At 38.4% G+C, this 24,008-nt stretch overlaps 1 protein-coding gene and 1 non-coding gene across 2 annotated transcripts; one reads left to right on the top strand and one right to left on the bottom strand.

Annotated features, from left to right (window-relative positions):
• The first annotated feature begins 1,184 nt into the window (after nucleotides 1–1,184).
• On the top strand, nucleotides 1,185–1,291 carry LOC137935622 (small nucleolar RNA R71). The gene has a single exon (XR_011109321.1). It is a non-coding gene; the product is annotated as a small nucleolar RNA R71 (small nucleolar RNA).
• An 11,002-nt stretch (nucleotides 1,292–12,293) lies between these two features.
• Nucleotides 12,294–14,363, bottom strand: LOC137934513 (sorbitol dehydrogenase-like). The gene is made up of 6 exons (XM_068778900.1): nucleotides 14,235–14,363; nucleotides 14,029–14,096; nucleotides 13,562–13,798; nucleotides 13,153–13,443; nucleotides 12,848–13,035; nucleotides 12,294–12,750 (listed from the first exon to the last, which is right to left on the bottom strand). Exons 1-6 carry the CDS (start codon nucleotides 14,332–14,334, stop codon nucleotides 12,546–12,548), a joined length of 1,089 nt encoding a protein of 362 aa, XP_068635001.1. The 5' UTR covers nucleotides 14,335–14,363; the 3' UTR covers nucleotides 12,294–12,545.
• Nucleotides 14,364–24,008: the final 9,645 nt, after the last annotated feature.

Raw genomic sequence — 24,008 nt, 5'->3', positions numbered from 1 at the left:
ACTTTAGGAGGAGTGTTGTGCTTCAGAATTGAGCTTACATTCTCAGTAAGAAAGACCTTTTTGTTAACATGTTGTTTTCTCTTCTGTGTACAAAGGTCTTTCAAAAATCGGGCATAGGCAGGGACTTGCCTAATAGCATCAAGAAGTGGAATGTTAATGTGAACCTTACTAAACAGTTCCAACGTTTCATGCATGCTATCTCCTTTCCTAGGTGGGCCCAATAACCTCTGCAGATAAGGAGCTGGTGGGACTTGGTTAGGGATCTGCTTGGCTGTTGGTGGAGAACTTGGAGGTTCTTCACTCAATGATGTGTCCCCATTGTCATCCTTTGACTCCTTAGACTTAGTGGTCCCTACCCCATTGTTCAACTCACGACCACTCCTAAGGGTGGTTATGGCTTTGGCTTGCTCGTGGTGGGGATTGGAACTCGACCCACTCTCATGTGTGCTTTTGGGGTTAGGAATGGTTTGACTCGGGAGTCTATTTTGTGCATGTTCACTCATGTGGCTTGCCAACTAACTCACTTGCATTTCAAGTTTAGCAATGGAGGACTATGTATTCTGCATGAATAATTGAAGTGTATCCTCAAGTGAAGGTTTTTTTGGAATCAATGGTTGTTAAGTGAAGTGTGGGCGCGAAGCTTGGGGTTGAGTAAACCTTGGAGGACCCCCAACCTGTGGGCCCTTGGACCATGAGAAATTTGGGTGCCTAGCCTAACCCGGATTATATGTTTCCGAAAAAGGATCATTCCGGTTTGGTCTATGAAAATTCTGGACTGCATTCAAGTCCTCAATGAGCTCCGGGTAGGATGAACTAGATGGACACATTTGTGTGGGATGAGATGAACCAGAGCATATGGCACAGACAGAGTAGATGGGTCAGGAGCAGGTGAACTCTTGGACACCATAAGGGCATCAATTTTTCTAGTCAACCCCTCAATCTTGGCCATGAGCATGGGTGTTTCACTAACCTCGTAGAGACCCCCTCTTTTGGCTTCGTGGGATCTCCTATCAACATTAAATGACGAACCCCATTGCTGAGATTGATCACTCAACGTTTCAAAGAAGTCCCACGCCTCACTAGCACTCTTACCTATCAAACTCCCACCACTCATTGCATTGACCATGGATCTAACCTGGGGTGTAAGACCTTGATAAAAGTATTGCACTAAATGCCATTTCTCAAACCCATGATGCGGACACCTACGGATCAAATCCTTCCATTTCTCCCAAGCCTCATAAAAGTGTTCACCCTCTAGCTGCATAAAGTTGGAGATTTCTCTCCTGAGGGCTGTAGTTATCTGAATGGGAAAGTACTTGGATAAAAATTTGTGACTAATGTGTCCCATGAAGTAATGCTGCCCACCTCCAAGGAATTAAGCCAAGACTTGGCCTTATCCTTAAGTGAAAATGGAAAAAGCCTTAACCGGATAGAGTCATCTGAGAAATTCTGGAATTTGAAAGTCGCACAGATATCTAAGAATTCCTTGATGTGGTAATAAGGGTCCTCCTTCTCCAACCCATAGAATGTAGGGAGGAATTGGATCACACCCGGTTTCAACTCATAACTGGCGGCAGTAGTGGGTGGCAATATAAAGCAAGAAGGTGATGTGAAGTGGGATGGGACAGAATAATCCCTCAGGGCTCTACGGTCACCGGCTGCAAGTAACTGTAATGGTTCACCCTGATTAGCTATGGTAGCTCCTAACTTGACTTCTGGTGTTTTCCTACAAATATGTTCTACTTCTTCAACAAAGGGAGCTAATGGTTCACCTAGGGAGCGGCGCCCGTGCATAAAAACACAAAAAGAAACAAAATGAACTATCAAATTAAGCTAACAAACTCACTACTGAAAAATACGAATTAACTAGAAGAAATAAAAATAATTCCATACAAAATCACCAAGATAAAATTATGAAAGAAAAAATAAAATAAAATAAAATAAAAATAAATCTAACCTAAGACTATGGAGAACAAGGAAAAACACTTAATACGTGCCTCCCCAGCAACGGCGCCAAAAACTTGATGTGAAATTTAATTACATCAGCTTTTATACTTCGCAGGCGTACGAATCGTTCATGTAATCTAGCGGGAAGCGAGGGTCATATCCACAGGGAGGACTGAATTTTGTGTATTCTTCAGTCAACTAGCCTAACCAAATATGATGAATTAATCTGAACTAAACACTAATTATATCCTAAATTATTAAGCAATAATCTGATTAACTACTTGCACAATAGGAAACGTCAACTCTGGATTTTATCGTGATACGTGCCTCTCTCGAGCACCATGTAACCACGAATCCGGATTCTCAATCCTTGCGTCTAGCCCCTCTCGGGCGCCTAGAGCTAATGACAGAGATTGGATTACAATAGAATGCAGAGAATCAATTTCCTATTATAATGATGCTAAAATTATCAACTTTGGATTTAACCGTGATTCGTGCCTCTCTCGAGCACCACGTAACCACAAATCCGATTTCTCAATCCTTGAATCTATCCCCTCTCGAGCGCATAGAGTGAAAGATAGAAATCGGATTAAAATACCAAAATCCAACCTAGCTTACAATCCTACCCTAATTATCTAATTTAATCAAATATCCAGAAAACGAATATTCGATAAACATTAATTCTCAAATCAAATTTAATAAACATTCAAGACCTTAGTTCAAACTATAGGAAAATTAAATTCCAAAATGATGGATTACTCCCCTTCTCCTTCCTCTCGCTCAAGCAGTAGACTCGTTCTCACGGGTGCTACAATTTCCAGAAATTGATGGCTTCGGGTAGCAAGAGTGAGTGGCCGTAGGTAGAGACGACGCCGGTGAAGAAGGATAGAAACCCACGGATGGAGGTGACGACTGGCCAAGAATGGAACGGAGCTGAAGTCCTCTAACTGGCTCTCTCGAGTCTCTGTCGAAGTCGGAATAGCTCAGGAAAGGGTCGAAAATAGGTAATCGTCGCCGGAGGATGGTCGGAATGCGGAATTGGCACCGGAGGAGCCGTCTCAGGTCACCTCTTGGCCTGGCGAGCAGAAACTGGCACTATCGAACTCGCCGCGACGGAGACTCTCTCGAGCTCTCCTCAGGTCTGTTCTCGGTTTCCGGATGGCGGTGGACGACGGTGGTGCGGCGAATGATGGTGGCACGGCGAACGACAGTTGCAAAATCCTCTCGGGTCTTCCCCTATTTCGGTCCACTGTGCTCCCCTGTTTCAGTCGACGGGGCTCCCCTCTTTCGTCGATCGTCCCCTTGTTTTAATACGATTTTCCCTAAAAAATCACCTCCCTTTCACTGAGGGCATTTTGGTAAATATCTCCTTCTCCACCAAAATTCTCCTGAAATTCCATAATTGAATCCATAAAAAGCATTTCAAGAAGAAATAAACCCTAAAAGCAATGAAATATAATTCAGAAGAGAAAAATATGCAATATAGACAGTGATTAATGCCAAATTCAATAAATGCACGTTTTATTTGAAAACTGATAAATAACCACCTATAACACAATTATAAGGGTTATTCTATTATAATTAACCTGGTTCTCATGTCAGAATATGGCATCTATTAGATGCCCATGTTAGTTTTAATCTGCAACCCAAGTTGTTGTGTGGCTAGCTGACTAATGAAATTGTGAGTGCTGCATGAATCCACTAGTGATAGTAACTATAGATGTTGCAAACCCGCACATACTTGCATAGTATTGGAGCTACGCAAGCCAGTCATAGCATGGAGAGAAATGGCTGGTTCATCCTCTACGGTCTCATCACTGTCTTCCAATGGTGGATCTTCCTCTGTGTCATCCAATACCTCCAACCAGAATAAACGTTTGCATTGGTGACCCTGGATATATTGTTCATCATAGTTATAACAAAATCCTTGGCTCATCGTTGTTCCATCTCAGGTCTAGACAGGCGACGAATATATTGGGTTGGGGGCGTGGTGGGAGAATTTTCAGGACGAGGCATTGAATTTTGCCCAGGGTGTGGAGTCCCTGAATAGGATGATGGGGCACTAGTGGGGCCCCTGCTTGGCCAAGAAGGTTTTCTGACCAGAGACTCCATGAGGACATGTTGTTTGGTATCTATAGTCCTGGCAAGGGTCATGGGCCAAGTCTTGAGGGTCATGCAATTCTACTTCCAAACGCAAGGCCTCGATCAACCCAGCAATAAATAGATTAACATGTTGCGATGGAGGCACAAAGCGACAGGCGCAGGCCAGGCATTCCTGAAAGTGTTTCTGATACAATTCAATTGTTCCAGTCTGTTTCAAATTCACCAAATCCCCCAAAGGGTTGCTACGGGTAGGAGGACCAAACCTAAACATGCAATATTCTTTAAATAAATCCCAATCATGAACATGATGCTCCAAATGAAATTGGTGGTACCATAGGAGCGCTTCATCGAGCATATGGAAGGCAGCTAAATGAACCCGGTCATCAGCATGTGTTCTTTGATTGTAAAATAGCTGGTCACCAGATCAAGGGATCCTTAGACCCTTCATAGGTAAGAAAGTCAAGCTTGGCATACTTGGGTCGCATATTTTGGCCTGGTGCGTGGGGGGTCCCATGGCTGTGGGAGGGTGGTTGCGCAGGTGTGGTGGAAGTGGGGGCGGTTGGGGAGGGAGGTGCTCGGCCGAAAGTGTAGAACTTCCCGGCAGCGTAGGACCCCAAGCAAAGCCTTCCTCCACTCGGAGGAGTAGGTGTTGCAGAGTGTCGTTAATGGCTGAAATTTCAGAGTCTGTGCGAATTCTATTGTTCTCCACGGTATGCTGCAATTCCTCCATGGTTTGACGCACATCAATATGGGAAGAGGAATCCCCAAGGGTGGTCCTGTCTGATACCATGATGTTAGGATCTGCCCTTGCCATGGATCTCGTCACCTTCTTTCACCTCTTTCCTCTAGATTTTCTCTTGACGTGGTAATGATTTTCCTGTGTTTAGAATATGCAATGGTGAGGGGAGAATTGAGCTTTGAAGGAAGCTCGACCTGGACCTCTGAGAGGGAGAATCCCACCACTACTTTCTAATTGATTTCAATGCTTCATCTCATGATAGCTCCTTCTCCTATTTAAATAGGATTAGGGACGCAAATGACAAGCCCAGCCCGAGGGTACCAAGTTCATGAAAATTACAAATAAACCAACATAAGACCAAAATGAAATTCCATAAATTAATTCCTACGTCTGTTTATTACCCGAGATGCTTTGGAGTCCATAACAGAAGAGGAGAGGAAAGAAGGAGAGGAAGAGAGGAGGAGAAGAATAGAGAGGGAAGGAGAGAGGAAGGTTGAAAGAGAGAAAGGCGAGGACAAATTAGGGTTTTGGAACTACCACAAATCCTCTCCCTTAAGCTTTATTTATAGAGGATAAAAGTATCAATATTACAAGTATAACCTTCACCTAGTAGGAGTGAGGAAACGACAAAAACATAAGATAATTACAAAAATAACACCCAAGCTTGCCTATATTTTCTAACAGTAAGGATGAAATTCATGGCATACGTATTGCATTCTATTCTCAAACACTTGAAATTCCTTCCTAAGTCCTATTTTGAGAAACAAAGAGATCATTTTTGCAAAAAAATTCTATCGTTTCTCAAATTCCTCTCCTTGCCTGCATATATTCAAGCTCCTATTCATCACCATTGTGCATCAAAGGCTGGATGCTTAGACATTTCAAGGTGAAAGTTCTCTCTTAAAAAATCTAAAGGGTGTAAGTTTTTCTTCATTGTGCAATTTTTATTTTCTTGATAGGTTCATTTAAAACCTTGTCCAAATCTAGAAAGAAAGGTTTGCCAGAGCTAGAATATAGCTAATCTCATGCATAGATTATTTTTTAAACATATTTTCGGGCATATAAGTGGCATGGAAGAGAGCTAGAAACTCTTTCTTATAAATTCCAAGCAAATAGAGCTAATAATAGTGGAATTTCTCAAGCACGGGTTCTTCAGCAATAAAGGCCAATAAGGGAACATCAATAACAAACCATTTGAAGTTATTTGTGGTGCATGAATTTTTGTCTCAATATGTGCATTTTTTATTTACTTAAATTCTTGCATAATTTAGTTTATTTTTGTAAAAGTTCAATTCACCCCCTCTTGAGAAGCCATCTAGGCCAACAGTAGTCTTTTTCTTTAGTCGATTCTGATGCTTGGAGACTAGTAAATGCTCCCAGTATTACTCAGTCATAGTACTTTGTCATTTTGTAGATGATTGCACTCGTGTAACCTTGTTATACTTAAAAAGGATGGATCCGGAGTATCCCTACTTTTACCTCCTTTTATAATATGGTTGCAACTCAATTTTAGATTATTTTTTAGATCTTCTAGCTTGACAATGTAAGGGAATACATCTCTTTTCTATTCCAAGGTTATTGTGCACCAAAAATAATTATTTTTCAAACATTGTGTGCATATAGTTCCTAGAAAAATGGAGTGGTTGAGATGAAAAATAGATACTTGTTGGAATTTTCTAGAGCATTACTTTTTATCCATGTAAGTTCCTCAGTTTTACTTGCCATATTTTTTATTTTTTTTTGTATGTTATCTCATTAATCGCATACCTGCCATGTTATTGGTCATAAATTACCTTTTTCATCTTTATTTCCTTATAAACAATCATTTCCTCTATTAGCTTGAGTGTTTAGATGTATCCATTCTGTTCATAATCTTTTGCTAGGTAGACTTAAACTTCCTCCCAAATCATTTTTTCTAAGGTTACTCTCAGAATAAAAAAGGTATGTTTATTACAATCCTTCCTTATATAAAACAATTGTTTATGTGAATGTTACTTTCTTAGAGAACCAACTATTTTATTCCATGGTGTTTATTCTTCCAACTTTTCGTGTCTTCTGTTGGTATATCCCAACCAATTGAACCACTAAAACAGCCACCTACACATACTTCAGTTCAAGAAGTGTCTTATCCTTGCTCTCTATTGGCTGGCCACTCACCTTCTTGATCTTTTTATTATGAGTTTAGAGAGTTTCTTCTTCTCCATTTGGTTTTGGACCTCCATATGATACTCGACCAATTGAATTTTTTACAAAACCACTTTTTTATGTTCCTCATAAGCCTCCACTTCTCATCCTATTTCTAATTTTATAACCACTTAAACTCTCCTAAGATTGTTGTTGTTTTCTAGATGTTCCAAAATCATGAAGAGGGTTGGAAAGAAACTTGCCATATATAGCAACAAGACTTGGAACTTAATTTCTTTACCTCATTGAAGGAACTTGTGGTTATAGATAAATTTTCACAGTCAAACATAATCCAGATGGTTAAAGTTGGGTTAGTCACCAAAGGTTTTACTCGAACTTATGGAATCGATTATGAGGAGACCTTTTACCCCGTCGCCAAACTTAATTCAGTTAGATTTCTTCTCTCTGTTGCTACCAATTTCAAGTGGTCAGTATGTCAATTTGATGTTAACAATGTCATCCTTCAAGTTGGTTTGCTTAAAGAGGTATATATGCTTCGTATATATGCTTCAACCACTTTGTTTAGTGATTGGAGGGGATAAAGTTTGTAGGCATAACAAATCTATTGTATGGGCCTACAAAATCACTATGGGCATGGTTTGTTAAATTCACCAAGTTGGTATGTGGGTTGGTTTCAAAAGGTGTGAGACGGATCACGCTATTTTTGTTTAGCACATCTATAATGGTGTGGTTCTAGTGGTTATTTATGTGGATGACTTAATTATTATTGGAAGTGATAAGAGCCAATTGAAGTATTTTATGGGTATTGAAATATTAAAGTCTCAACATAGCATTATCTTATCCCAAAGAAAGTATGTACTTGATTTACTTAAAGAAATTAGAATATTGCATCGCCAACTTCTTGATACTTTAATAGAGCCAAATTTGTAGCCATGTGTCAAGTGAGGAGGTAGATGTTGGAAAGTTCCAAAGACTTGTAAGTACACTAATCTGGTTGATAGTTAATACATCAAATATTTCATTTATTGTAAGTGATGTCAACTAGTTTATGCATAAACATCAATTATCTCACTAGGAAAGTTCCAAAGACTTGTAAGTACACTAATCTGCTTGATAGTTAATACATCAAATATTTCATTTATTGTAAGTGGTGTCAACTAGTTTATGCATAAACATCAATTATCTCACAGGAAAGCACTTGCTTTTTTTTGAAGTATTTGAAGAAGAGCTCAAGCAATGATTGTTGTACCATGGAGACATAAAATTGAAGGGTTTGCTAATGTAGATTGGTTAAACTCTTCATATGATAAGAAGTCTACCTCTGGTTTGTGTACTATAGTAGGAGAAAATTTGGTGACATTGTGCATCAAGAAATAAAATGTAGTGGAAAACCCATAACATTTCACTAACTAACATGAGCCATGGCTGAAGTCATTGCTCACAAAACTCAGATTTTTGGTAGACACTCCAATGAAACTCCATTGTGATAATCAAGGTTTTATTGATATTGCCACAAATCTATTATTTCATGAGAGAACCAAACACAAATAAATTGTCACTTTATTTCAGAGAAACTTAATGTTGAAAGTATGAGCATGCATTACATTCCTACCAAGAGTCAACTTGCAGATCTTCACCAAGGCAATTGCTACCAAGACACTTCAACTTACTTGTTCCAAGTTAGGTGTATTTGATGTTTTTACGCCAACCTATGGGAGAATACTAAAAGAACTGGCACGATGATATTTCTACCTAATGGTAGAAGTGCCATTACATAAAATTTTCTTTCATTATAATGGAAACCAAGAAGGAGTTCATCCTATATGCCCTGAGGGGGAGCTTTCTCTTCTCTCAAACTCTCTCACGTTTTAGCTTTCTCCATCTCTAAACAACTACAGCTCTTCCTCTTCTTCTCTTCATCTCTTTTCTTCTTATTTCTTTTGTTCTTCTTCTAACTAAATTTTCTACTTGCTAAGGCCCTAGAATTAACAAGCTCACTAGCTTAAGTTTTATTATCATCAAAATTGGGAACTTGAATCAACCTAGGTCAACATCACTGTCTCCCAAACTTGTTGAAACCCTATTATGCCTCCAAGGTTTCTCAATTATGGCAGTAGAAAAGGTATTTCCTCCAATTTTGTGCTTTCATATCACAATTTTAGATTATAAATTATACCTTAGAGGAAAGCTTTTTTACTCTACTTTTTAAAGGAAAATTTTTTATCTAGTCAATTTTTTATTAAAAAATATCAACATTCAAAGCAACAAAGGTTAGGCTACAAGAACGTTATGAGTAGGAACAAAAATTTGCAACAAGTAAATATGCTTCTAAGTAATTTCCTACTTCTAATTAAGAAACTGTCTACGCCTAACTTCCTACTTCTAACCTAATTTGCTCTATGAAAAAAAAAATCATTAATATTGGAAACCAAGCCAAGTTGGTGTCTCATTTCTTATCTATTTAATTTACCCTTCTACTTATAAAATAGATACAAATATATACCTTACTAGTCATTTGCAATCATCACTTTCAAAGAAACAGTTTCAAAAATTAAATAACAAGTTAGGCATGGTTAATGTTTATGCTCTAGTGTGAGTGGGAGCATGAGAGATGTCTTGCATTAGGTCCCGTGCGGCATAGACAAGAAGGTCGTGAATGAGTTTGTTAATTATTCTACTAAGTTATTACTCATTTTTAATTTGGCTTGTGTATGTTCACCTGTTTGCATAATTCATTGTACAATTTTAATTCCATAATCAAGTCCAAGCAAAGTAGTCAATCACATAAGGAGCACAAGGATTTATAGTGGTTCACAATTCTCTCCATGGAGTGCTAATAGAATCCCAGGTGTTTCCACCTTGAAGTTAACTCACTATGTTTGAGTTATCAAATGATATCTATAATAACTAATCATAAGGATCAATTAAAATTCTGCCCACATCGGGTCTTATGCTACTTAATTGACCATAGTGATCAACTTATAATAGCACACCCTCTTATAAATTTATAGCCCAAACTGGACAGATAGCCTTGAACCACAAAGGGATTTTTTAGCTGATCAATATGGACCCTTAGACCCATAGAGGCACACTGGCCTAGACGCACACAAGGATTTTTGTCACTGTTTGCCTACACAAGGACTTACAAGTCTCACAACAACAACAAAAGTTTACTACACTTAATCTTCTAGGAAGATTGCAATGAACTAGGCATCACAGCTTAGAACCACAAAGGATTTACTATATCTAATCATCAACCACTTAATCTTCTCTAACAAACTAACAAATGAGATGAGGGGCGGTCTTGCCTACTCAAGGCTTGATCAAAGCTTGGAAGGATTACTTACTTAAGCAGTCCTTTTATGAAAGTCTATTGTTTAGGTAGATTTTTCAATGCACAATCAGTCAAGGCACAACCAATCATATGTACCTAATCTATGTAAATAGCATCTGAGTAGGTCCTTGGTTGGCCAAATTTCAAAATTAAAATCTCAATACAAACTTGGATTGGTTTTTAAAATTGGGGAAAATCAGACCAAGCAAATCAATATAAATGATTATTTGAAAATATAAGCCCATGAGTAGTAATCTGAACTTAATAGATGAATGCAAAGTGCAAGAGCACTAGTTTAGTGTACTCAACTAATTCAATCAGATTATTGCAAAGTCAAAGATGTTCAGACTTGGATTTTTTAAATTCAGCTCTAAATAATAAGTCAATGGCCTTGACAAATCCATATGCTAGAATGTATAATATGATTTCAAAGTGGGAAATGATGTTTGTAGAAAAGATCTTAAGTAAAAGAAGATTTCAAAATGAAAGCCCAAAAATATTTTCTCTTCAGGGAATTACTGAATCAAAAGCTCAAATTCAATTTCCAAATTTGATTTCAAAAGTGTGTGTGAGATTTGGAGTGTCTTGGAAGCTTTAGGAGTTTCAAGAAAATTATTTTGAGTGAAAAAAACTAAAATAAATATGTTCACAACATACAAAAATCGAACCATTCAACTTGATACCTATTGTCGTTTTATAAAAATTGACAAAAATCTTGCCTAATGATCTTGAGAAAATATTTAAAAGTATATTCGTGAGCTGCTAATTACATAAGTTGGTCACCTATAGATTTTGAAGACCTATCTTTGTCAAATTGGAGCCAATCTTGTCTGATGATTCTTCTTGAATGTGCCCTTCAAATAAATGCCTCTTTCTTTCTGGTAATTCTTCAGGAATTTTCCCTTTGGATAAATTTCTCTTTCTTTTCTTCACTCTATTCAAACATATGCCCAAAGGGTTTTCTAAATTCCTTTTCTCTCTCTTGATCGTTAAAACCGCTTGTAGAAAGCATCTTGCAAGTGGTTTTTCTCTTTACTTGGCGATTGTTCAAAGTCTTTCAGGTTGGGCGAACTTCTTCAATGTGCATGGTTTTCTCAATTTTTGTTCTTGCCTTCATTGGATTGGTCGATCGGTCATCCAAGTAATGAGACTTCAACATAGAGCTTTCTTCTCCTACTAGTTAGATGATTGGCTTTGTTTCATTCGGTTGGATGGGCTAACTTTCTTGTTGAAAATTATTTGGGGCCATTCAATAGTTGCCCCAAATGGTTATTGCTCAAGACATTTCTCTTTTCTTTTGTCAAATGTTGCTACTATGTCGTTCAATCATTGTGCTTTTTGACTTGAGCTGCTTGCTCCATTTTTGTATGGGTCATTTGGGTAGTCCTTACATTAGAAGATTAAAAGTTTGTTATTTTAAAAATTATTTTAATGAGGATATAATTATGTTTTTTCAATTTCTTGTGGGTTATGTTTTAGTGTTTGTTTTCAATTTCATTATCTTGTACTTGGTTACAGGATATCGTTAAAACCTCAAACCTTTTGAGTGTTTCGATTAAACATTTTCAGGTAGTAGAACCCCTAAGAAGCGAACTCTCTCCCTTTTTTTCCCACCTCCTCTCCTTGCCTTCTGCAATTTCTACCTTGTTCTTCTTCATTATCTTTTGTCTTCTTTGCTCTTTTTCATTGTCCTCTTCTTCTTCTTCTTCTTCTGTTCAGATTCCCAGGCCTCTGGTTCATTGTCGTGTTGCTCTTTTTGTTTACTAGAGAAAGGTTTTTCCTCTTGAACATAATAAATCGGTTGCTCTCTAGCCTTCCTCCTGTGATCATCTTCCTTCCACCACAATTTTTATTTTCTTCTTTTATATCTTTCTTTATCATATTTTCTCTTTTCTTTTTACTGTTCTTCTCCTCTGGAAAAAAAAACAAATAAAACAATAGATGCAACAAAGAAAACAAATGAAAAACTGAAATGGATACGGAGGAGACAAGCTAAGTGAATAGACATGGCTGACAATGGTATAATTTAGTTTTCTTCGTTATCATGGTAGAGGATTTGAGTCTGATGGTTCGTTATCATTTGAATGCACTTAGGAATTGGCATATTTTTTCTCTTTGGAACAAAACATCCAAATCTTTCAAATCCTTCTGGATCTGTTATTACTGAGCTTGTCTTTCCATGGAGTATGTCATGTGGGAAAAGCTCCATAGGTTTATTCTAACACATACAGTATGTCACGTCTACCACCAAACATAATTTGCCCGATAGTTACCACATTACTGTCGCGAGTCGAGGTTGAACATCACTTTGATCGCCTTGCCCCCTCGAGCACTAGTCTCGAAAGCTTCTTCTACTTCCGGTTGAGAGAACCCGAACCTATGAGTTATCAGAGGCTTCACATCGATCTTTCCTGTCCTCAGAAACTCGATGCTTAGAGGCCAAGTGTTCTTGTAGCGAAAGACGCCCACTATATCTACCTCTCTGTACCAAAAACGTGCAAAAACTATTACTGCCTGCAAATTACCCATTAGATTACTTGGATGGTTACAGAAGTAACTAAACTGATAACTGTAAGTACCTTTGAGCAGCAGAAGTAAGAGGGACAGTAAGTTCATTATGGCCCATGCCCACAAGGCAAACCTTCCCGCCAGGACGGGTGGCATTCATTGCAGTTGTCATGGTCTTGCTTAAACCAGCACAATCAATGGTTATATCGACTCTGTGCCCCATGGCCTTATGTATTTTAGCCACTTCCTCATCTACGTCCTGAAAAAAAGAAATCAACAAATAGAAGATATTGGGTGAACAAGGTTTAGCACTAAATTGGCTTTTATGTTGTCATCGGGAAAGTGATGGGAATCAAAGGAAAGCATAAGGTGAAACCTCCATGTATTTTGAGACTCTAACAACTTCATCTGCGCCGAGGTCCTTGGCAGCAGATAAACGATGATCATCAATATCCGCGATGGCAATGCGAGGGGAACCAAAAGCACGAGCAGCAAGCATGGTAACGAGGCCTATGGGACCAGCTCCCATGATCAAAACATTCGTCTCAGATCCCACAACAGCTCGGCGGCAAGAATGGATGGCTACACTCAGGGGCTCACACATAGCCCCTTCCTCCAAGCTCACGTTATCTGGTAGCTTAAAGCACAGATCGGCCGGATGTACTATCTGCAACAAACATGCGAAGAAAAAGCCCCGCTGAGCTCTCCAGAATGCAGCAAATTGCTCTTCCCTGCGGGTTTTCTCAATACGTGAAAGCATTTTCAAAAGTTGGTGAGAGGAAGACCTGATTTGCCAGAGAACCGTGAACTGGAGGTGTTGCAAAGAATTTCATTTCTGGGCACAGATTATAACGTCCATTTTTGCACGGCTCGCAGCGCCAGCAGCTGATCCCTGGCTCTATAGCAACACGGTCACCAGCAACTAAATGCTTCACCTCGCTGCCCACTTCCTCTATCACTCCAGCACACTCGTGACCAATGACCATCGGTTCTTTCACTATGTAGCTAGCTAGTTGCATTGTCTGTATCAGAAATTAGCGAAGGAAACACCATCTGAGCCTGGTCTATGCTAGCGAATGCGAATAAGCTATAAACAGCTCTTTCTTAGAAACAAAATGATTTAATAATTAAGATATATGTAGTAGACTTCATAAAATCACAGCGATATTTTGTATTTCTCTTATCAAACAATGTCAAGTGTCAAAATGTTCTTACGATACCAGCAGAGCAGAGTCCGGCTGGTCTCACTTACCTTGAGAAAATGAACGTCGCTACCACAAATACCCACAGCTTTCATCCGAATCTTCACATCGTGGGGCCCTAAATGAAAAAAAATGGAAGAAACCCAGGAAGAGATTCAGCATAGAAAGGGAACACAGGAAATCTTTTAACACTAGGAGAACAAATCGTCTCTGTTTTTCAACAAATTAAGGTGGAGAAGCAGAACAGACAACCTACCGAGGGAAGGAAGTTTGAAAGGCTGAATCTTCAGCGTATTGATGGCCACTAGCCAAGCGGCCATGTTCTCTTTTTCTTCCCCCTCGCTGCCTTTCGCCATGGTACCTTTCTTTTTTCAGAGAGGATTCAGAGAAGGCGGCAAGGAGAGAAAGCAGAGGATGACGTTAGTGCAGCGTCTTGCCCAAATAATATGGTAGGGAAGGTAGACAAGTGTCATTGATTCTCTGAAGGTGAAAGCGAAAGGGTGTCCTCTTCTGCGGAAACGAGGATGAGGATAGAAATGATGGTAGACGAGTCTGAAAATATCTTCATGTACAGTCACGGCAAAGAAATTGTTGAGTCGTTTCAGAGACCAAATATCTTACCATAAATCTGTAAGTCTGTCCTCTGCAGGGAGCGTCGGTACTTGGCTGTGGTGCAAATGTGAAATAGGTGATGGTGTTGAAACAGAAGAAGACGAGAGAATAGACAAGAGTTTATTTTGTTTGATCGAAAATTCTTCACCCATAATGCGTAGGGAGTGGGAAGATAACAGGATTTAGACGTTTATAATCTTCACACGCATGCAAAACCAGAGTCCTCTGCGTAAGTTTTGTCTCATTGCTTTGGACGAATCCCATTTCCATTATCATTGCATTATTACTGTTTCTTTATAGTGAATAGTTTCGCCTACTGATTCAACGCATAAAGGGGCTATCCGGAAGAAATCGTTGTATCCATGTCAAAAAGTGCTAAAAACTCCTAACAGCAGCGACAGCTGAGATGAGGCGGGTTAGAAAATTGATCCAGGAGAAAAGCGAGTTGGGACGGACTCGTACTTGAGTTTTAGCCAGAAAGCACAAAGAAAATAACACAAATGAGTTAGGACTGCCGCTGCCCTACCAGAGCTCTTAACTTCCATGTTGCTAGTTCGTGGCTAGTAGGTGGAGCTTGATAGAGATCAGGATAAAAACCGACAAATAAGTTTGAGATAGACTCAAATTCAAACTTAGTAGAGTTGTAATCACATGTAGTCTTATTGTAATTCTATAAATAGTATATAACTGATCAATGATAATTACAACAAATATTATTCTCCGTTCCCAAATTCAATATGTTATTAGAGCTTGGATCAATTAATCAGAACAACTTGTTGTCGCTGAAATTTCCATCTATTGTCATTGCCGTCAGCGCTCCCTATCACCGGCGAAGACTTTGCAGCCCTTTTGTGCCTATCTCTCCCCATCGCTTCTCCACGTCAATGAAAATCGCCAGAGCCAAACCCCGGGCCCGACCTCCGCAGCACCTCACCCTGAGACCCTTCGCCGATCCGTTTTGTCGGGACGCTGATGCAACCCAGAACACTTCTTCTTCCTTCACTGTTCCCGTCACCATCATCGCTGAGCCGTTCCTGTCGCCTGACTTCGAACACCTGTACCACACTGCGCAAAATTTCCCCTCACGTGTCTCTCCAACTCTCTTGTGCCACACCGAGACAATGCCACCACCTTCCATATCACCGGTGCCAACCCAGAAAACTTCTCCTTCCTCTGTTTCTAGCTTCCCTCGAGCCATCACCCCCGCCAACTAGAGCATCTGCCCATCACTCTTCTCCCATCACCGTTTTCCCACAGAAATCCCTCCACCTTGCTGCCACCTGCAGCCTACCATCCGTCGCCAATCGTCACTATCATTGTTGACTCTCACAGCCTCGCCCTCGGCTCGCCTTACCCTAGCCAGAGTAGTTGATCCAAACCATGTCCAGTCACCGTCGCCCCGCTGCCACTGCCTACTGTTGTCTGCTCTACCGAAAACCTCCCTCGCCGGCACCGCACCTGACCCCCCACGTCCCCCTCGAACTCCGGTCCCATTCACGCACGTGCAAGAAAAAATTAAAAACCTCACTTCAAAACCTCTTTCTCCCCATCTGAAAGATGCGATTATGTCCGCCCCAACTATTACTAGTGATGTTACTCTTTCATCAGACAATGCGATCCCGTCCACCCCAACCACTATCAGTGTCGCTTATCTTCCACTGGACGATGTGATTCCGTTCACTGTAGTCGCTACCAATCCACCGAACGGTGCGATTCTGTCCACCCCAACCACTATCAATACGGTTGCTCTTCCACCGGACAATGCGATTTCATCTGTCCTAGCCACTACCAGTGCCACTCCTCTCCCATTGGATGATGCAATTCCGTCCACCCCAACCACTACCAGTGCCGCTGCTCTTCCACCAGATGATGCGATTCTATGTGCCCCATCCGATACCAGAGCCACTTCTCTCACTAAACCACTTTCGAGAATACACTTCCTACTTTTGAAAATCAAGATTGGACTCTCCTCTCGAAGCTCCATCTTGCTGGGGCATGATAGAGATAAGGATAAGAATCAACATATAAGTTCGAGATAGACTCAAACTCAAACTTTGGAGAGTTGTAATCACCTATAGTCTCTATTGTAATTCTATAAATAGTGTACACCTGATCAATGATAATTACGGAAAATATTATTTTCCATTCCTAAATTCAATAGAGCTCTACCTTTACGTGGAGGTTTTGATTTGGTGCTTGAAGACTTCCATTATGCGCTTTATATTAAGGTGCAATAGAGTCATGATTTCGAACACTGACGATATGTCATTTCCAACTGAGAAGCCATGGAAGTACCTTCAGTAATTTGTTCAGTTTGAGGACTCTTTAGAATCCCAATCTTGTTTTGTTTCATATAGCGAGCAAAGAATTGGCTTATGTGAATCGCACCTGAAAAAAATCTCTTTCACCTCAATTTTAAAGTTATCCAAGGTCTTGAGTAGCCGGGTCATGACCACATCTTGGTTGATGATGCATATTTTTTAAATCATCACTAGTCTCGTTGAAATACTTGAGATAGAGGCAATTCGAGTTATGGTTGAAGACTTCTAAAAAGTGTTGTTCCGAGTTGTTACGTTACTGCTACACATGACATGTTGCTTGCGAACTGATTTTTGCTTCTTCCAACATTTGTTTTTACTTGTAAACATATGATCAGATACACAGACCATTTTGCTCTAATTAGAAAGTAACTTAAAGGAATTTTTTTCAAGGTATAATTTATAATTTGAAAGTATGTTCTTGAAGGTAAAAATCTTTGGTTGATTGTTGCCCTATTTGCCACTTATAATTTTCTTTCTACTTGACATTGACTACTATTATTAATTACTCTTTGTAGAAAAGTTATACTAAGAATTTTTTATTATACTGGAAAATAATCTGGTTGTGCTTTCCACCGATTTATAATGTATAATAAAAGCTTAATAGAAGTAGAGTAGTTTTTGGCCCACAAAAAAACTTGTAGGTAACTCTAATACTTGCCATAGGAAACTAGACTTTCTCTTCATCCAAAGAACAAACTAATGTACCATAAATTGTCATGGAAGATCCCTAAATTAGAAGAACAGAAAGATAGGTTGAGTTCATACTTCATTTTTGGCAAGAAGAAACAAAGAAAATGTTAGAAGATGGGATCAAGCCCACATTTCCAAGGAAGAAATCCCACACATCCAAGAGGTGGCATTTTGGTAAATAAGATGGTTTCTGATAAAGATGAGATGAAGATATACTTACATGTCTATTTATGTCTCTTCTCTTGTAGAGATTGTAGCCCTAAGGGCATTGTAGTCATTGTAACATACACTCTAAAAACTATAAATAGAGGCCCTTGGCTAGGAGGTAGAGTATTAAGTCCTCTCCTCTCTTCTCAAATTCATCCAAGCTCTCCTCTCCCTTCTATTGGTAGTCGAGCTCTAAACCCCCTCTCATTTCTTTCTTCTTTCCTTCTTCTTCTTCTTTCTCTTCTTCTTCTCTCCCTCCTTTGTTCAAGATCAATGTGATGGAGTCCTAAATTCTACATGGTATCAAACCATAGGATTTAAGAGTCACCCGTTGAAGTGATGGTTAAGTACTTTTGAAGGTCTCATGCAAGTTGCCCTTGAAGGAAGAGATTCAACCATGAAAGATAAGTGATTTCTAGTTATATTTTTCATGCTATGTGCCAAGCCTTTAATTTACATTGAATAAAAAAAGGGATTTCATATGAAAAGTTGTGAAATCTAATCCTTGGTTTTTAGAGGATTATGACCTTGATCTTCTAGTACTCAAATATTACAAGTTTTGATCAAGATCGGTTGCCTACAAGTTTTATGAAGATCTATTGATTATAAAGTTTGATGGAAGAATAATATGAGACTTGCATGAGACTTAGGTTGATCTCTCATTATTCAAGACCAATACTTTACTTGATTTTTTGGATTAAATCAAGTTGTTTTAGGGTTTATGATACTCAGATTCTCCAAACATGAAGAAATTATTTGTGGGATTTTGCGAATCTCAAAGAGCAATTTGTTTTGGTGATTTATGAATATTTTGAAGTTTTTAATCCCTTCTCAAATCCTTTAATACTTATGAGCAATTCCATTGCCTAAAGGATTTCTGGAAATGAGTAAGGAAAATGTGTCTTTTTAAGTGATAAGATGACACCTCTTGTAAAGGATAATTGAGCCACGATTTTCGTTAAGATTCAGCCACGAGTTCTTGAGAAGTTATAAAAGGTTTTGAATTGGAATTGAATGAGGGGATAATTTATTCACTTAAGGCACAATTGTTTCCTTCTTTGGAGCTCATTTAGTGGCTGAATTGGTGGATATGGATTTACCTTTATTTGAAAGTGGTTGATTGGATGAGAAAGTTGTTCAAATTTTATTAAATAGATTATTTTCTTTCAAATTTGAATTATGGCTGTTTTCTTCAAGCATGAGTCTTCTAAGATTCAGATTTTCAGTTTCAATTCAAGCTTAGATTGTTTTTAAATTCATAAAGTTCTTTCATTAGCTAAAGCTTGTGAGGAAAGTTACCTCACTCCAATTACCCTTTATTTTGGACAGAATTCTATTGATTTAACTACTTCTCAAGCTTGACAAAGTGAACTTACTTCAGTCCAAATAAGTTCTTCAATATTGGATTATAGCAATTGCCCCGAGTTTAATTAGATTTTTAGTTTGATTCCTCATCATATCTTCTCCTTGTTTGTGCTTTGCTAAACATTTGTTTGATTTAAGATGGCTGAGGAAATACAAATAATAAGAGTGATACACTCAAAATTACTACTATTCCCTTAAGTGGATTGTCCAATTCTTTTAGTTAGTCTCAATCGGTTAGAATGTATCTTATTACTTGAGACCTTCTCAATCACTTAGCCAAACCTTCTCCACCGATATATAAAAAAAGTCAATCCTACTTAAAGTGGGTTAAGGATGACAAATTGGTAATTAGTTAGCTTACTAGTAGTATGGAAGAACATGTACCCAACAATGTTATCCACTGAGACACAACCAAACATATTTGGGACACTTGCACTGAGTTATATTTTGGTACGGAGACTTTACAAAAGTTATTTAATGTAGTGGAAAACATGCTCAATACTAAGCAAGTAGACAATCTTCATGAATTTTTGGCTTGTTTTCGAGGTTTAATTAAAGAATTGAAGATCACTAAACCATACTCCACTGATATTTTGGTTCAAGAAAGGCAAAGGGAAGCTTTAGTGGCAGCTATTTGTTTGACAAATATCAAGTCATACCTTGAAGTTGCTAAGACTCAACTTCTTACCTCCTCTGCACTTCCATCCTTTGATGATTTAAGTGCCACTTTGTTGTGATATCCTGATACTTCTCCTAACTCAAATAAAGATGTTTCATCCCCTATGTATTCAGGTAATAGAGGTACATCACCCTCCAACTGAGGCTACAACAGAAATTATAGAGGAGGTCGAACAAGAGGTGGCATAACCGTTTCTAGTTCCTCTCTCACAGAGCCTCGAGTATGCATTTATAGTGGTGGTCAAAATCACCTTGTGGAAACTTGTTGAAAGCTCCATGGCAAACCAGAATGGTCCATGATGACTCCAACCTTCATTACTAATGATAAATAGGAAGAAAAGGCTGAACCACAAACCGGGAAGATGACTCTCACTCCTGAGAATATTACATCTTCACCTATGACTGCTCGCACTATTTCTCCAGGTATGCTTTCTTCCACTTCCTCCTCTTTATCTTGGATAAAAGACTCTAGGGCCTTTGAACATCTCTCAAGTAACAAACATGTGTTACATTCTTTATCTCCATGTATTCCCAATAAGTTTGTTACTATAGCTAATGGTTCCCAAACAAAAAAACTTGACAAGAGATCATATTCTATTACACCTTGTATCCCACTTCGAGATGTTCTATTTGTTCCTCAATTCCATTTAAATTTACTCTTGTTGCTAAAGGGTACACTCAATGTTATGGAGTTGATTATGAGGAGACCTTTGCTCCTATTGCCAAGTTAAATTTGGTACGTATTTTGTTATCACTTGCCGCTAACTCTTCATGGCCCGTATGTCAACTTGATGCAAAAAATAACTTCTTAAATGATGATATATGCAAGAAAATTTATATGATTCAACTACCTTGTTATGTAGTTGAGGGGGAGTTCATATCCACTTAAAAAAGTCCTTATATGGGCTTAAACAGTCTCCTCGGGCCTGCTTTGATAAATTTAGCCAAGCACTACTACAGTTTGGATTTCATCGGTGCTTCGTAGATCATTCGGTATTTATTAAAGATACCTCAAAAGGAAAGGTATTATTGGTTGTGTATGTTGATGATATTGTCTTAGCTGGCAATTATGCGAATACCATACAAGAAGTCAAAAATATGATATGTCATTAATTTAAAACCAAAGATCTTGGACTTCTAAGCATTTTCTTGACATTGAGGTTCTATAGTTCATGTATGAGATAATATTATCTCTGAGGAAGTATTTCTTAGACCTTCTTGAAGAAATGAGGTTGATGGAGTGTCACCTAACTAACACACCTATGGATGCCAAATTATGTGAAAGTTCTGGAGAAGATTGATATTGGTAAATATCAAAGACTTGTGGGCAAACTTATCTACCTCACAGTAACTAGATCAGACATATCATATGTCGTAAGTGAGTGAGTTAGTACATGAAAAAACCACAACTTACCCATTGGTAAGCCTTGGAGAGGATATAACGATATTAAAAGGAGCTCTAAGAAGAAGATTACTTTATAAGAAAAATGGCCACTTCAACATAAAAGGTTTCTCGAATGCAGATTGGGCTGGATCACCTAATGACAGGAAGTCAACCCTAGGTATTGCACTCTTGTTGGAGGGAACCTGGTTATATGGAGAAGCAAGAAGCAGAATGTAGTTGTGAGATCTTCGCAGAAGCAGAGTACATGGCTATGGCTCACACAGTCAATGAATTCCTATGGAGCAGGTCCCTTTTTACTGAATTGGGATTCTATAAAGGAGGGTCTATGGGTCTATATTGTGATAACCAAGCAGCTATTCATATCAATTCGAATTCGGTCTTCCATGAAAGCACAAAACACATTGAGGTGGACTGCCATTTTATATGGGATAAATTTCAAACCGGTATAGCCTCCCTCAAACATGTTTCATCACAAGAGCAAGTAACATATATTCTTACAAAACCGCTTACGTCTAAGATTCTATCTTTTATATGTGGCAAGCTAGGTATTTATGATATTTTCTCTCCTCCAGCTTGAGAGGGAGTGTTAGAAGATGGGCTCAAGCCCACATGTCCGAGGAAGAAAACTCACACATCCAAGAGGTGGCATCTTGGTAAATAATAAGACTTCTCATAAAGATGACATGTCTATTTATGTCTCTTCTCATGTAAAGATTGTTGCCCTAAGAGCATTGTAGTTATTGTAACATGCACTTTAAAAATTATAAATAGAGGCCCTTGGCTAAGAGGTAAAGCATTTAAGTCCTCTCCCCTCTTCTCAAATTCATCCAAGCTCTCTTCTCCCTTCTCTTGGTAGCCATGCTCTAAACCCTCTCTCCATTCTCTCTTCTTTCCTCCTTCTTCTTCTTCTTCTTCCTCTTCTTCTGCTCTCCCTCCTTTGCTTGAGATCAATATGATGGAGTCCTAAATTTTACAAAAAAAATAGCATAACGATAAGGTCATACAATTTAGAAGAGGTAATTTTATCGGCATCAAGAACCTATTCACGATCAGCAAAATACATCGAACATCCACAGAGCCCACGATAATCCTCACGTTGTAGCAACAAATCCCTAGCTCAAATGTTACAAACATTAAAAGCGTATTTTGATAATTTTGAAGGATGGCATGTCGTTATCAAATGTTTATTTTTCTTTCATGCACCAAAACTAATCAACCATATGTAACTAAAGTCCTAAATTGTCTAGAATTTTTACTCAAGGACTAAGTTGGTAAGTATGGGCTGTCCCCTTAATTTATACATGCATGGGAATTAAATCCCCCTAGATTTATGCATATGTGAGTTCCAATTTGGTGTAAATTCCCCCTTAATTTGTGCTACACCTTTTTTCCTTATGTTATACAATTTCTCCTCCTTTTTGTCATACATTAAAAAAGATATACTTAAAGTAAGGTAAAAGTAATGACAAAAGTAGAGAAAAATTTTCATTTGTTGAATTTATGGAAAAGAGAAATACTTCATTGACTTCATTAACATATTATAATAAGAGTACATGAACCTTTATTTATAATACAAGAAGGTAGTAGAGTCCAATTACAATAAAACTACCTTTGTCCCAATTACACCCAAACTCTAATACTTAAAGATAAGTCCTAGCATAATTAAATAACTCAATATAGATAAAAGAAAAACATAACTCAAACTAGAACTCTTCTAGGACGTGACCATAAGATAAAGATGGCTTTGTGAGTCCTTGATCTTCCAACTTATGTGATAAAGATGCCAACTTGTGGTAATCATGGTGGTTTTACATCTTATGTGCTTGGGCCCATCTTGGGGGCCTTCCTTGGTCATGTGGTCTTGGGCCTATCTTCCAACATCATTTATATGTCATAGCATAAATGGGATGTCAAGGCATTATGAGTAATAAGCTAATAAGAAGTAAAAAGTCATATTAGTAATGTCCATTCTAGGCTTTTACTCATGAGATTTCAAGTTTCGGATTCTAATGAGGATACCCATCACACTAATCTTGATCTAGTCACTCTAAGGAAGTTTTTCGATGTCTAAATCTTCTCCTAGCTTAGAGAATCAATTGACTAACAAAGGCATATGGAAATGTCCACTCATTGTTTTTCGGTCAAAACTATTTCAATTTGGATTGGCCTAATACCATTTGTTGGTCAAATTTGAACCAGACCTCGAGTAAGGATACCAAATATATTTGGATACTAATTGTTGACTATGATACCAATTGCTAGTTGTTGAGCCTAAATAAATTGTTGATACCAGATTGAGAATTATAAGCCAAGTTATTACTTAAGCTAATAGCACTCGAATCGAGATATTGAGTATCAAATCTCTAAGTACCAAAAAAATCTTTGATAGCCACTAGGTCTGATTCACTAGGATTGGATTGGATTCTAGTGCACAGGAAAAACTGTAAGCAAATCTACTAGCTTCCAAGAATGGTAGAAACCCTAATATATAGTTCCTAATCTCACATGTCTACCTAAGTCATCCTAGTCATAATTTAAGGATGTACTATTGGGTGTGCTATTTAGGTTTCAAAATGTGTCTTTGAAAATTCATATGTATTAACTAAATCATAAGGACTCTAATTTTCAATTTGAATTATCTTAAGATCAATGCAGGTTCAAAGCTCACCAATAAACTTCATTCTTCACGACTTTAACAAATTTTTCACGGAGGAAGTGAAATACTATCACAAAGATTTGGACAATTGTCAAA

Source organism: Aristolochia californica, unplaced genomic scaffold (assembly GCF_029961685.1).
Source record: "Aristolochia californica isolate CCGP_79_NKW_82.1479 unplaced genomic scaffold, dmAriCali1.0.hap1 SCAF_6, whole genome shotgun sequence".
Lineage (NCBI taxonomy): Eukaryota > Viridiplantae > Streptophyta > Magnoliopsida > Piperales > Aristolochiaceae > Aristolochia > Aristolochia californica.
This window is presented reverse-complemented; position numbering and strand designations above follow the sequence as displayed.

Excerpts from the sequence above, each read along its gene's own strand:
- LOC137934513 (XM_068778900.1), bottom strand. The coding sequence starts at position 14,334 with ATGGCGAAAGGCAGCGAGGGGGAAGAAAAAGAGAACATGGCCGCTTGG. Across the intron at positions 13,444-13,561 it reads ACGGTTCTCTGGCAAATCAG|ATAGTACATCCGGCCGATCT; the intron begins GTCTTCCTCTCA and ends TGTTTGTTGCAG. Across the intron at positions 12,751-12,847 it reads CTTACTTCTGCTGCTCAAAG|AGAGGTAGATATAGTGGGCG; the intron begins GTACTTACAGTT and ends TTTTTGGTACAG.